General features: G+C 42.3%; 1 protein-coding gene across 1 annotated transcript; it reads right to left on the bottom strand.

The window, feature by feature from the left end:
• Nucleotides 1–4,973: 4,973 nt before the first annotated feature.
• On the bottom strand, nucleotides 4,974–10,749 carry LOC121141846 (V-set domain-containing T-cell activation inhibitor 1-like). Its single transcript, XM_040750374.1, has 3 exons — nucleotides 10,698–10,749; nucleotides 6,895–7,296; nucleotides 4,974–5,311 (listed from the first exon to the last, which is right to left on the bottom strand). Exons 1-3 carry the CDS (start codon nucleotides 10,747–10,749, stop codon nucleotides 4,974–4,976), a joined length of 792 nt encoding a protein of 263 aa, XP_040606308.1.
• Between the last annotated feature and the right edge of the window lie 4,567 nt (nucleotides 10,750–15,316).

Here is a 15,316-nt window from a genome sequence, read left to right as displayed (position 1 = left end):
GATAATTTGTGGAAAAATACCTCTTAGGCTCTTCTCAGTTGGTCAAGTACCCAAATAGCACCATCACCAAAAGGAAACAGAAACCTGAATAGAGGAAACAGATTCCCTCTGCTCTGAGCTCACCAAGTGTTCACCACTGAAACACACCCCAGTGAAACTGACAAGTGACACCCAGCCCACTAGGATTTTAATCTCCTTTCCTTTTGCATGGAAGACTTGAAATTCACTCAGAATTTAACATGTTGGGAGAATGAAATTAAATGCAACAAATCTTTTAAACAAAAGAGACAAAGGGGATAAAAGATGCAGGACTTAATCTGAAACACTCTGGACTTCTTGCCTCTTTGTTTCTTGTTTTTAATTGATGATCATTAAGTGTCCAGGACAAAAGGAACATCACTCACAAGAGAAACCAGGAACTCCACTGACTAAAGGCACGGCAGGTTCTTGGGCATTTGGATCTCTTAATATTCATATTCACCGAACCTTTTCTCTAAAGGAAAAAAGTGGGGTGGAAGGAAAAAGATAAAATAAAAGTTAGTTTTGTATTAGTAGCAGTTCAGCTACAATGCATTCTTAGAGCCACACAGAAAGGAAAAACCGAGAGCAATGAATTCTTTGTTCTCTCTAAGAATGGTAGCCCCCTAAAGGGGTTCTAAAAATACTCTAAGGGTATATTTTCTTAATTGCTGTCCATTTATAAGATGAAATTTGGTCTTACTAGCTCATCCATCCATTCACTCAACAAATATTTTTGAAGAAAAATTAGAGAAGCAAAAGGGAAACAGGAAGAGGGAAAATAGTATTTCCTCTCAACTTTAGAGATAATAAGAGAAAAGGATCAACACAGGCCCAGAGCCTCAGGGTGACCCTCCCTTGTCTGTTAGCTGTGTGGAACTGAGGCTTATGGTGAGGAAGCTGATGTCATAGGTCAGCAATTCATATCACATTCCAGGGTGCTCTGGGGAAAAAAAATCATCCCAGATAAGGAAAGATTGCAGACTGGGACATTCCCTGTCTACCTCTCTACAAACTTCTAGCTTACAACTGAGTATCATTCAACATTACCACCCACTACCCTTCCATGTTACAACCTCCTGCTACCCTTCTGCAATTCTCATCACTCTGATTTAGCTGCTACTCTTGCAAGCTCTCCATCTCTTACTTCTTGGTGTCAATGTCATTACCCCATATATACCCATCCATTTGGGCCTTAACCTCCTCTCTTTTTAAGATCTTTGCCTACATCTTATTTTAGTCACCCTCCCCATGGTTAGTTCTTAGATGAGTCATTGGCAATAACTATGACTTCTCCCTTTCTCAGTTTCCAAACTCTTACTCTTTAATCATTGCCTCTGTCTTTCCAATTCACCATCTCAAGTCCCCCAACTTGAATAGTTTCTTGAATTCCATTAGGACCTAGAATCCAATGACTCTACTACTTTTGGGGAGATATTAAAGGTAGAACCTAGGGCTACATAAATTCTTGGCAAGTGTTCTACAACCAAGACACAAGCCCAACCCACCTACTACCTTTTCTCTGTCCTTTCCTCACTTCCATCCCTCATCTTTCCCTTCATCTTAGATTCTACTGCTGATCATTGTACTACCACCGCACACCCATCTGTCTCCATCTGGCATGTAGCATGACAAAACTCCAACATCTGGTTGACCCAACTCTATTACCATTGTGTATCTACACTCAAAGAACTGAGTCTGGAGAAAAACATGCACTGGTGCCCCAGTGACCTCGTTTTAATTTAATGATCATCAACTTCAAAAGTGTGTTTAGTGCTAAAAGAAAGAACGAACAAAAGGAAGACAGAAAGGAAGAGAGAAAGAAAAGAAACTTCTCTATTTCTTTAGTTGGTCTTTCCTAGATAATACTTGTACTCTTTTTCAGCACTGTATGCCTAACCTTACACTCAGCTAATGAGTTGATTCCTATTTAACTTCTCCTCTCTAAAATAATCTATTCCCCATCTTCATCTTATTTGATTCTTTAGTAGTATTCTGCATAAACATTCCTTCCTCTCTGAAATGTTTAGCTTGGTTTTCAAGTGGTAACATTCTCTTGGTTTTCCATTTATTTCACTCTTTGTGCCTTCTCTTCCTGCTTTACTGTGTTCCCTTCATCTCCCTCACTCACAAGGATGTAAAGCCAGTAAAGGATAGAGAAAGGGGCCTAAGCTTTGTAAAACACAAGTCGCATCACTTCATTCCTCTGTTCAAAAGCTGCCAGTGGCTTTGCATCTCCTCGCACAGTATGAGAAGAATGCAAAAATCCTTACAGTGCTCCACTAGAAACCACACAGTGCCAGCCGACTCTCAATTTTCTACTGCGTGAAGCCCTACCCTCTTGTCACTAACACTTTCCATTCCAACCCCTGGCCTCTGTGTTGCTCCTCAAACCCACCATTCCTGCTCACCTCTGGGTCTGGCTTCCACATATCTGTTCAAGTCTTTGTTGAACCTGAACATGGAAAGTAGGCTGTCTGTGGACAGTCTAACATTACAACTCCCCCTCCCCACTCCCTTCTTTCTGATCTGCCTCTGGCCTTTTGTTTTCCTTTATGTGGCTACTCACCATATGATCTAATACATGTTTTCCTTTATATTGAAAAATACATATAGAAACGTGTGTACATGTCCGACACCAGTGTAAATGTAAATCTCTTCCAACTGAATACTACTATACAACCAGCACCCACACCAATAAGTGGAATAATACTTGTACCCTAGAAATCTCCTCATCCTCTTTTAGTCTCTTTACATCTCCACTCCAAGAGATACCACTATTCTGACTTTCTGACTTCCTTCACACATCATAGAAAAGATCTACCACCTATACCCCCATGGCCGTGGTATTGAATTTCAGGTAAATGGCCTCTGTGGTGGCATGCAACACATTTTAATGATCTGTTTACTATGTATTTCTTTCCCACTAACAGCATGAAAGTTTCAAGAGTGTAAGAATTCATTGTATTCACTGGTGTGTATCTAGCACCTACAAAGAAAATATGGCACGGAGCTGGAACTCAACAAATATTTGATGTGCAAATGAACAAAATATCAAACAAATAAACATGAGCGTAAGAGAAAGGCTCTGAGTGTGAGCCACGTCTTGGGGAATGGGCAGGAGTTCATGAGGCAGATCAAGGAAAAGGTATTCCAGATAGGCAGAGTGTGCACAAAGGCTTAGCACTGTGGAAAAACAAACAAAAAGCAGATACAGTCCGAAAGCCTCAGGGCATGGTAAGCCCAGAACAATGAGCAATGACTGTTGTGAGACACAGCAGGGCTGGGAAAACAGGCAGATGCCAGATCTCAAGGGTCTCGCTTAAATAAATAGATGAGAGGATAGAGAGAAAAGTAAAATATGAGGGCTTTTTAGATAGTTCTAGGACATTTTAAGGGAGTTGAAATGCTAGAGAATAAAAACAACAATATTTCTTTTGAAGTCAACTCATTAATAATGTATCCTTGTGTTCTCAGAAGAAAGTCTGAGGCCCACTGTAATGTTTGCAGACACCAAGTTCATCTGAATGTGTGGGAAAGACTTAGAAGTCTGGCAGACAAGTGAGCCCCCCTTTTTCCCTTTGAAGGAAAGGCCAGCTCATGTGGGAAATGTAAAGACATGAGTCTCCTGGTTCGGCCTGTTTTGCTGGGCTGAGGGAAGGCAGTGGGAGCTCTGCCTCCCTCACCTCTTTAGAAAGGGCTCTGAGGAGACCACGCCCTGTCCCTTCACACAGGCGAGGAAGAGGTGCTCTGGCTGTCATTACCATCTGCTACAGCTTACATCCCACGCCAGTGCTTCTTGGACTTGAGTGTGGGTCACAATCACTTTGAGGCCATATCAAAATCAGTACTGAGTCTCCCCCAGGATTTACTTTCCACAGGTCACAGTGGGACCCAAGAACCCACCTGTCCTTGTGTTTCCTGTGGTGACAGCATTGCTGGCCTGCCGCATTACTACCTGCACACTTGCCTGCATCCTAAACCAGATATAGAGTTTTATAATGTCTCCTTTTTCTTCTTCCAGAGGTGTGGATGCCCTACCATCACTGAGCTTCAACTTTTCCTTCTCTTACTAAACGTTTCTATTACTCTATTTTACCAGGTAAATATAGGGAATCCAGTTAAATTTGATAAATAATACTAATGCATTTCAGATATATAGTTTTTGACATAGATAACATTATTGGTTACCAAAAATTTAAAGTTTGTGTTCATTAGTTAAAAATTTGGTCAAAATTATTTAAAGTTCAAATTTCTTCATATAGAAAGGGACAGTAACAAGCTATCTTGTAGGACTGGGTTAAGGATTTGAAATAGCATATGCAGGCTGGGACATGACTGCATATGACCTAAGTAGGGGTCTCCAGCATCCAAATAAAAACTGGGTGCAGCAGTGCCCATGTGTAATCCCATCCCTGGGGGAGCAGAGCCAGGTGGATCTCTGGGGCTCACTGCCCAGTCGTTGTAGCTGAATTGGTGAGCTCCAGATTCAGTGAGAAAACCTATCTCAAAAAAGAAAGTGGAGAAGCAGCTGAAGAAGAATGCTAACACCAGCCTCTGGCCTCTATACTTGCACATATATGCACATGCACCCCAAACACACATGTGCACACAGACACACACACACACACACACACACACACACAACACATATGTAAAGTTTCAGTCACATGGTAAGTGGCTCACGAATGGCTGCTATGACTACTCTGCTTGTCACATCAGGAAGCCTGAGGATCTAACGGAGGAATAGAAGCCTCTCTGGGAAGAACAGCCACCTCAGTCTGGATAAGAGCTGTCATTCCCCGAATCATAGTGGTTTTTTTTTTCAAACTCAGGGGACTCCCATTTCTGACTCCAGGCTACAAGCTCCTGTTCCTGTGCTTCTTTAAGTCCCCAAAGTGCTCAGAAGTGCTTGCTACATTTGGCATTCAGTAAATATTAATGAGTGGTGGCTTCTATGTGACAAAGTGTAGCCTATTCTCACTCTTTCCCTCAGAGTTGCACTTACTAGGGTACCGCCGGATGGATCGGATGGGCTGGTTGTTTTCATTTGTCTCTTTAATACGGCAGACATATTTTTCATTTAACTTGACTGGATATCTGAGGACAGAGTAGACTCTGTACAAGCCATTCATCTGCTCCTCCAGGACCTCCACCGTGCTGTGGTTGCTAATGTCCCTTTCTCCCCGGTCTAACCAGGTCACGTTGGGTGTGAGGTACCAGCCCTTCGATGTGCATGTAACCACATCCTCATCGTCAATCTTGTCAAACTTCACCTGCGGCATTTCAGAATCTGGTTGAAAAAAAATAATTAGTTCCTTTTTGTTTGTTTTAGTCTCAGGAGACTGAAGCCTTCAGTGTTTATACTAACCCGAACAGAGACAATGTGTTCCGGGGTTCACTGTAGCTAAAATTTTGACCCAAGCATAGTGAGAGAAAAAGAGGATATGTGGCCATCTAGGCCCCTACTGCTACTGTCTTTATTTAGGGATCTTTCCTTCTTGGTGGGTTCACTCCAGATTCTCCACTGACCTCAGATGCCCCAATTGAGAATTACAGAAGAGTCTATGACAACACCACTCTGAACAAACTCTCATCTGATCTCGGAGGCTAAGCAGGGTCGAGCCTACGTAGTACTTAGATGGGGAAATCACAGAAGAAAGTAATAAAGCTGGGTGGCACATGCCTATAATTCCCACCATTCAGAAGGCTGGGCCAGGAGGATTGCTGTGAGTTCAGGCCCAGACCAGCCTACATAGAAAAGATCCTTCTTGCTAACCAGTGGTGATGCACACCTTTAATCCCAGCACTTGGGAGGTAAAGGCAGGCAGATGTCTGTGAGTTCAAGGCCAGCCTGGTCTATAAAGCAAGTTCCAGGACAACCAGGAATGTTACACAGAGAAACCCTGTCTCAAAAAGCAAAAAACAAAAACAAAAACAAAAACAAAAACAAAATCCCATCTCAAACAACAACAGAGAGAGGGGGAGAGGGAGAGAGAGGGGGGGAGAGAAAGAGAGAGAGACAGAGAGAGAGAATTCTTACCATCTTCCAATCTCTTTCAGCTCTTACCCTGGAGGGAGGCTGCCTTTGCAGGACTTGCAGCCTCATGGGCTGTCTGTCAGAAAGGGCACAGCTTTCCATGCAATACTGGAGGATAAGGGCTCAGTACTGGGGAATATGGATTCAACCCAATCAATGTTTTTCAAACTACTTTTTAGATTTTTTTTAAACTTCTTATTTTATGTATGCGTGTGTTAACCTCACATATGTCTATGTACCATGTACATGCCCCATGCTCATGGAGGCCAGAAGAGTGACTGGATCCCCTGGAACCGGAGTTACAGATGATTGTGAGCTGCCATGTAGATGCTGGGAATGGAACCAGTGCTTTCATTAAGGGGACATCTCTCCAGCTCTGAAACCTATGCTTTAGAGCGAGAAGAATAGAGCCAGAGAAGCTAATGGATTGCCCAATGTCATCTAGATTTAGAACTCCAGTCTCCTGATTCCCAGTTCAGCACCATTCACACTAAAGTGTGTCTGAACTTAACTTCTTCCTATGGGACTGTGTGTGTGTGTGTGTGTGTGTGTGTGTGTGTGTGGTGTGTAGGGGACATTTACAATGTGTAACATTTGGGAATCAACCAGGACAGCTTTGGTTGCCCTTCAGTTCATTCATATCAATGAGTGAGTGATGTGTACTGGTATAGATGTAGCACCTTTGCTTCAGGGGAACAGTTTCAGCTAAAGCAAATTGTTAACCCACTACTCTTACGATAGGAATAAAGTAATCTGAGTTAGAAAAAATGAGACCACCAAGAGAGAAAATGAGGAGCTTATGAACAGAGGCCAAACTTGAAGCCAGGTGGCTTTACCTTCCACTATAAGCTTGACCTTATTCTCGCCTCTGCCGTTGGGGGCAACAGCCGAGCACTTGTACACAGCTTCATCCATGAAATCCACGTTCCGCAGCTGAAGGGACAGGATGCCCTCAGAAATCTCGTTCTGATCCACAGAGACCCTTCCCTCATACAAGGCATTCTGTTCCTCAAGTTGCTCTGCATTGTCATAGAACTGGTAAACCACCTTCGTGTACACTTGAAAGAAATCGTAGTACTTGAAAAAGCGGTAAAATTCACGGTCTTCCACTTCATATTCCTCTATTATGTCTTCCCTTTCCCAGTAAAACTCAAGGTTTTCTGTGCTCTCTATAAAGGAGAACTCACAGTCGAGGGTCACATCAGTGAACGGGTGCGCCCGTACCTCTTCTGCTGACCCTGGACGGTCAAAGAAGAGATGAAATTAGTCAAGGCCGATGACCACGGCAGCAGACGAGACAGAGAAGGGTTTACTGGAGGGGACTGGTCAGTTATAGAATCACTAGAAGGCCAGAGAGGTGAGTCCAAAGATGTGAATGGAAGATTTGTCTGCCCTGAATTCTGCTAGACTCAGAATGACACAGCAAAGTGGGTCTGTCAGGAGGACCTGTCAGGGAGCTGTGTTGCTCATGTGTTGGCTCCAAACTCAAGCTGTTCTTGCCAGATTGACCCTGGCAAAAGAAACCTGCCACATGTACTGTGCACCGTAACCCTTCCATCCCTCAGTCAGCTGCCTGCTCAGCCCTTATGTAAACATCTCTGACTGACAGGGCAGGCGTCACTCCCAGAACCTTAACGTCGAAACATTCTTGAGAACGTTCTTTGTTCTGCACTTCAGTAACCCAGGAAGGCACATTGGAATGGTGGAAAGATGTTTATATGTGAAAATCTTTCAGCAAACTAACCTATTCTACCTGCCACAAATACCTCCCAGCCTGGACAGAGTTCTCACCAGGGGCCTGATACTGTGGTCCTGGACTATATAGATCTCATGGATTCTTGGCATGGTGTAGACCCCTGGCATGTGACAGCTGAAGGTTGACAGATCACCTGACTGAATGTTTTCAACTATTTCCCCCAGAACCCACCCAGAGGTCGCCACCAGCAACAGGTGAAGACTATAGCAGTGGGGGGCTCTCTCTCTCTGTATGTGTGTGTGTGTGTGTGTGTGTGTATGTGTGTGTGTGTGTGTGTCTGTCTGTCTGTCTGTCTGTCTCTAAAGAGATGCCATGCCACAAAAGGTAGGAAGAATTGGTGAATGGATTTCAGTGAGGGCACTGCTTGATACAAAAATTATGACACAATAGAAGAAAAGTAAGTTAAGCACTAACAGCAACTCTGGGTATCGCATTAAGTGGGCAGGAAAGCTTCCAAACCATCAGCAAAGTGCAGACAGACAAACATCCAGCAGAGAACAGAAGGCACAATCTGCCAACCAGCATGCAGGGACCCGATGGCTGCTGACAGGGCTGTCAAATATTTGGTAAAATGTTACTATGGGTGTCTATGGGAGCATTTTGTGTTAGCCTAACAACGGAAAGAATAGACTTCAGTAACTCAGATACCCTTCCATGCTATCTGAATCTGGAACAGAGCAACACCAGCTGACTGTCCTACCAGCAATAAGAATACCTGCTAAAATGCTTAGGCAATCTTTTTCATGCCCTCATACCTGAAGTGAGACATGGGCTCCTCTTGGGTCTCAGGTCTTTGGATTCAGATTGAGACCCACCACCTGTGTGTGTGTGTGTGTGTGTGTGTGTGTGTGTGTGTTTACACTCATGCGCACACTACGGAACCCTGACTCTATCAGCTTATCAGCTTACATTTATTTTGTGTTTAGAATATGCTAAACATATTGGAAGATCTTTCTTTTCTGGATTTAACCTTCATGTGCAGACTACACTGAAGCAGATGCTATCTAATACCAGGAGGTGGAGTGTTCGGGGACACACAGTTCACTTTGTGAGCAGTAGTAGACTCTGCTGAGTCTTGTAACTCTGGTTCCAAAGCTCTCCATCTGAAATGTGCTCTTTCAGCAAATAGTCACTCTTCCTAAAGTTGGGCAGCAAATCAACTATGAAGGAACTAGATGAATGAATACAAAGAAAGGCAAGATAGAAGGGACAATGTAGGAAGAAACAGCTTTTATGTCACGATTGGAGGGATAGATTTACATGTTTTTAGAAAGCAGTTTCTAAAGTCCTGGTCTGAAAAATTACAAATCCAAACTCTAGAGCTAAGTAACCTCTGACTAATCATGTGGCTTCAGGCGACTTCATCTCTCTGAGTTTATTTCTGTATATATAATGAGGACACCACCTGCTCCAGGTGATTGTGAAACCCCTTGGGGTTTTAGTGACTGTTTTTGTGTGACACGACTCAGTCATCTTCCAGAGGGACACAAGGAAGAGACCAGCTGTGTGTAGCTGCACTCATTCTGATCTCTCTCATCAGAATGTGTAGTTTACAAAGATGGATCATTGGTTTTATCATCCAGGGTTCAGCCTCCGAGCTCTTGCTACAGCTGCACCTTTTATGGCCTTGGAAGGAAAGGCTTCACACTCTGGAATGTAAGAGCAACACAGTCGGCTAAGGCTGGATGTTTTAGTAGCACTTTTAGTATGAGTGACTGTTAACTCACTTTGCCTTTTTTACACACACACACACACACACACACACAGAGTCTCTAACCATTGTGTCTGCACAAGACCCCACTCCTGTCTAAATTTACCCTGCATCTTTTTCAAACTGTTAGGCTGCTGTCTTTAGATCCCCCAGGTCTAAAAGACCAAGACAAGAAAAGCACTAAAAAGCTAAAATTGTACAAAAATTCTTCGAAAATTGTACAAAAATATGATGGGTGTCTAACACATTGCAATAGCACCTGGTATGTCATACCACGTTGGTATACTAGAGAGGTACTAAGAGATGAACCTTCCTCTTTCTCATCCACGTTCTTTTTAATATTTTAGTAGCACTTTTAGTATGACTGTTAACTCATTTTGCCTTTTACCCCCACACACACACACCATTAATTATCAAGTGAAAAGAGCCAAGAAATATCACCAGTGGACCAAGACTTGCACTAACTTGTGGGTTATCTCTAGGAACTAGGGATACCCTCAAACTGTTGCTGCCCATGGGAGATGAGAATTACTGTGGGTTCCTGTGAGATGGCATGTCCCTGAGGACTATGATGTGTTTGGTCACTGTGTGGAGCAGTTATATTGTGGGCTTGTATGCACAGTATCTTTTTAGAAACCCTCCATTATATGCTTCAGGTTAGCTCAATTATATTAACAATTCAAGATCTGCACCTGACGAATTGCCAACATTGTTGCAGACTTGAGCACAAAAAGTTAAATTATGACCATGCAGATTTTTTTAGGGCAGGGCTGATTTCAAATATTCTGACACTATAAAATTTCACTTGAAGGTGGGGGTTCTGGGTGTCTTTTCTGTTTTGTTGGGGAGTTTGCAATCGATATGGGGATTAGGTTAGTCACGTGACTATGGCTTCGAATGGACACACCTAATTTAGAGGGAGGGGTTTCTTGTTAGAACAGATAGAATTAATATTACAAAACGTATGATATGTTCTCCCACACATCTCACCACATTTTGTAAGGCAAATAAATATTTGCTTTTCACATTTAACAAATAACAAGACTGAGATTTGAAGAGATTCAATCATTTGCTTGACTGGCGTTTTGCTGGTTGGTTGGTTTTGCTTCTTATCTCTATATCATTGTCCTCACTATCTTTCCAAAATACCGAGTTTTTGAAAACAGACTCACCTGCACCATAATGAAGCAGAAGTAGGTTGACCCACATTAGAAAGAAAGCCATTCTGTGAAGAACACAAAGGCAGAAGTTTGCTTCAGCTAAGAGATAATCTGAGCCGCATAGCCACAGCCACTGAGTATGTGTGGGGTCTTCATCAGTACCACATCTACCCTCCAGACCTGGCAGAAGTGCCCTTGGCTGACAGAGGCTCCCATAACCTGTTCTCCATGTGCCAATGTCATCTGAACGGCAGCGCACTTCCACTTCAAGGAGTTCTAACACACTAGTACATAGGTATGCAGATAAAGGCACAACATTCAAACTGAATCCAATCTCCCACTTGGTCTCATTTCTTTTTCTGTCTTGTTTTGTTTGTTTGTTGTTTGGTTTCTGGAGACAAGGTTTCTCTGTGTAGCCCTGGCTGTCTTGGGACTTTCTCTGTAGACCAGGCTGACCAAAAACTCAGAGATCCACCTGCCTCTGCTTCCGGAGTGCTGGGATTAAAGGTGTGTGCCACTACTTCCCAGGCTGTTTCTATTAATACATCCCAATATCATGGAACCACCCCCCTCACCCCAGCACACCCCCATCATTGTCTGTATCACTCCTGACATCATGCCCCCCCCACAAACTGTTTGAGGCGGCCCTCTTAAAGTCCTTCTCCCCTCACAGGCTGTTAGTCATTCCTTCTGCACCCTAAGCATGCTTTTATTGCACAAATCATACCTTAGGCAGTTATTTTTCCATGTGTTCTTTATCTCTATTTCAAACAAATGAAAGAAAATGATTTACTCCCAGCATAAAGTCTTTCCTATTATTTTTAAGTAGGGGAAAATCCCACCTCTATTCCAGTGCTACTTATGATACATTGTAAGTGCTATGTGTCAAATGTCTCTCCACAGAAGATGCCGCAAAATATTTTGAAACCAGACCTAAATTAATAGAAACTTAAGGGGTAATATGACCAATGACAGCCACTGGTGCTATTGTAGTTAATAGAGGAAAGAAATAAATGTCATGGAGAACAGGTTCTAAAACTACAATATGTGTTTTATAACTCAATAAAATTTTGTCAACTCTGATATGAAAGCTTTTCATCATTAGGAAAAGTAGAAACTCCAAGGCCTTCCTGATTCCCTTTCAACCCCAGTTACACAGAATTTCCACCCCTCTGCCCTTTGAGTTGCTGTGTAATACTCTTGCACATTGAATAAAGCTTGTTTTCAATGGTCCTAACAGCAACACGGGATTAATGTAAAAATAATTCTAACAGAAAAGAATATTAAAGTCACCCTCAACTTATCTACTTTGTCTTATAGATGTTTACATTCATATTTAACTACAGCTTTACTGGGCTGCTCACTTCTCAAGAACAGGACTAGATATCTATCAGAGTAGTCTATATATTTTAAATCCAGTAAGCATTAATAGAATTAAATGCATCTGGCTTAAGATTTTTACAACGTTTCACTGTATAAAGGGGGGGGACAACAACCTGCCCTCCAACTTCAAAAACAAAGAGATTTATGAATTAATAATAATGAGAATAAATTATCCTAAGATAGAAAATTCCAGCCATGAAGCCAGGCCTTGCCTCAAGTAGTTACACCTTCTTGATGTCTGATTTGCAGAAAAAACACAGAGATGTCCATGAAGCATGGCTGCGGCAACATGAGCACGAAGGGACTAGACACAGTTGGCATGGACAGCTCAAAACTTTAGTCACGCCGTGAATCGCTTTACTGGCCACCAATTCCTCCCAAATAGACAGTCTCTTTAGGCAAAGAGCTTACCTGTTTGCCAGCTGGTTTCTCCGATCAGCCAGCTCAAAAGCAAGTGAGGCGGAGCCAGCACATCTTTGAAGGGATAGTTTTGTGGCTGTCCTCAGGGAGATGGCTCAGAGAACTGCTATTACCAACCTGCTGCCACAGATGCTCAGTAAAGAACTGTGAGATGATATTTTTCAGTCATAGTCGTTAACTGAATAAATCTTTCAAAGTGTAATTATGCTGAGAACTAAAAAGAAAACTCTAAACCTCTGCTGGGTAATTATTCTGCACTCATTTTTTTTAATCAAAAATTTGAGGACTAATAAAATGCATGTGGGAGGTTTTGCTAAAAAAAAACAAAGTATGAGACTTTATATGCACATGATAACATGGTATATGGTGTCAACCTTGTGAGGGGAAATATGTGCTCATGGAGGAAGAAAATAAATGTATCATAATAATAATAACCGGGATTATTTCAGGGTGATGGGAGGGCAATTCTAGTGTTTTTGTTGCATATTTCTGAATTAGTGACCTTTTCTCTTACATTATGACAAAGACTATAAGTGAAACAATAGCAGATTTTATACACTTACTGTGGTACAGAGAATGAGGGTCCAGAAAACAGTGAACAAAATTTCCTCTTCTTGTTGGTAAGAATATTTTGTGTCCTATTGAAGCTTCACCCATTAACCCACAATTTCAGTAATGGAAAGTTCTTTTTGTCTGTTTGTTTGTTTTGATTTTTGAGACAGGGTTCCTTTGTATAGCCCTGGCCATCTTGGAACTAGATGGGTAGACCAGGCTGGCCTTGAACTCACAGATCTCCACCTGTTTCTGCCTCCCAAGTGCTAGGATTAAAGGTGTGCGCCACCTTAATCTTGATCTGCATCTTGATCATTAGAATGGCCAAGGTGAACTGTGTACCAGGGTGTGAGTGAGCCCATCTGTTGTTCAATGGAGTCTTTATAGCAGGGCAGATAACAGGATGCCAAACCTTCAGGAGCCTCCAGCTGGAAGTCATGCAGGACCACACACTGTGTGTTCATTTATGGTGGGCTTCTTTTGCAGAGTTTAGCATCATGTCTTCAAGAGTTGTCCGTGTAAAACATATTGACATTTCTTTTATTTGTGTTGCTGAACAGTGTGTTCCACTGTATGAATCCACCACATTCCATCTATCCTCTATCAGTTTAGGGATTTGGGGTTAATCCAACAGCACCCCCCCACACACTGTGATGAATAATGTTGCTGCAAACATTTGTGTGTACATGCTTGTGATGGGTTTTCCATTTTTCTCTTTGGTATGTATCTGAGAGAGGGATTGCTGAGTCAGATGGCAACTCCAGTTTTAAACCTTTTCACACCATCCAGATGGGTTGGTTTCCAAAGTGACTACACCAGTTTTCATTCCCATCATCAGCCTATGAGGGCTACTGTTATTCACATATGCACCAGCAGTAATCGTCATTTTATTTTAGCTTTCCTAGGTGGGTATGAGTATTGTGGAATCTTTGATAGCACTTTTTTTTTCGAGACAGGGTTTCTCTGTATTGTTTTGGAGGCTGTCCTGGAACTCACTCGGTAGACCAGGCTGGCCTCGAACTCACAGAGATCCGCCTGCCTCTGCCTCCCGAGTGCTGGGATTAAAGGCGTGCGCCACCAACGCCCGGCTACAATTTTATTTTTTAAGAATTGAACTGCAGTGATTGAAAAAACTTTAATCCATCTTGGAGTAAGTAGATAAGGCAAAGTGAAAATGATTCCTCAGCGGAAATAATGCAGAACCCTGTGTGCCCATCTGAGCATTTGACCTTCATCTGCTAGGCAACAATAACCCTATTCGCATAGGTTTTACAACTGGCAAAAATATTGGCACTCTCTGTCTCTTTCTAGTCTGTTCCTATGATTTTCCTCTGGATTCCCTGGATTCTCCTGCAAGAGAGTAAGAACTGAACGAATACACACAGGTACACACTTCTGATTCTCTTCACCTGGGCAGTGTCCTACAAATGACAGATTTCTGATAGTCTACAGATGGGCTTGTCTTGCTCAGCATCCACCAGGCCTGTGATCCTGAAGTACTGTCACATAACAAAAAAAGCACAGCACCTCAGATTTTGTTTCCAACTAAGTGGTCACTCTGGTTGTATGTCTCATGCCCACAAAACCTCCAGTCTCAACCAATGTTCTATAACTCCAACAATCACAGGATTTTTGAAATGCCACAGTGGGTAGATGCCTTTTGAAATTCCATCTTCTCACTATTTGAACAATCTTATCATTCTGAACAAGAAAAAAAAAGGACACTAGACTAGGTTCAGTGAATCAATGTGTCATAATTTAAAGGTCATGGACTTTGGAGTCACACAGACATGATGCTAAATTTCTACTATGCTTGTCACTATCTATGTCATACAAGGCATTTACTCTTTATTTCTCAGTTCAGGGTTCCTCCCCTTTAAAGTGGAGCCAAAAGCTCCTATTAATAAATTACGTCAAATTTACAGGCTGTTTGAAATGTAATTTATCTGATGTGGAAATTCAAACTAAATGTCAAGTTCTTGATCAATCTGGGTGCTTTATAAATGTCACTCCTCTTTCAACTAAAAGTATTTATAAATATACTGCTACTCAAAAGCTTAGGCACTGTGGGGGCTGGGGATACACTCATAAATGAAGATGTTCCCAGCAGGACCTTTCAATAGAACCTAAAAGCTTAAAAAAATTCAACCAGGTAAGTCAGACACACTAGTCTAGTCAGTGAAAATTATCTAAAGGAAATTACACTGAGGGCTGGATCAATGACTCAGCAATTTAGAATTTCTGCTGCTCTTTCAGAAGACCCAGGTTCAATTCCC

Source organism: Mesocricetus auratus, unplaced genomic scaffold (genome assembly GCF_017639785.1).
Source record: "Mesocricetus auratus isolate SY011 unplaced genomic scaffold, BCM_Maur_2.0 Super-Scaffold_100008, whole genome shotgun sequence".
Lineage (NCBI taxonomy): Eukaryota > Metazoa > Chordata > Mammalia > Rodentia > Cricetidae > Mesocricetus > Mesocricetus auratus.
The sequence above is the reverse complement of the archived record's forward strand: the minus strand, read 5'-3'. Positions and strand labels throughout refer to the sequence as shown.

Bases quoted from the DNA above. Each gene is read 5' to 3' on its own strand.
- LOC121141846 (XM_040750374.1), bottom strand. From the start codon at position 10,749: ATGGCTTTCTTTCTAATGTGGGTCAACCTACTTCTGCTTCATTATGGT. The intron at 7,297-10,697 runs GTGAGTCTGTTT...TTGACCGTCCAG, and splicing joins TCTGCTTCATTATGGTGCAG to GGTCAGCAGAAGAGGTACGG. The intron at 5,312-6,894 runs GTAAAGCCACCT...TTTTTCAACCAG, and splicing joins GGTCAAGCTTATAGTGGAAG to ATTCTGAAATGCCGCAGGTG.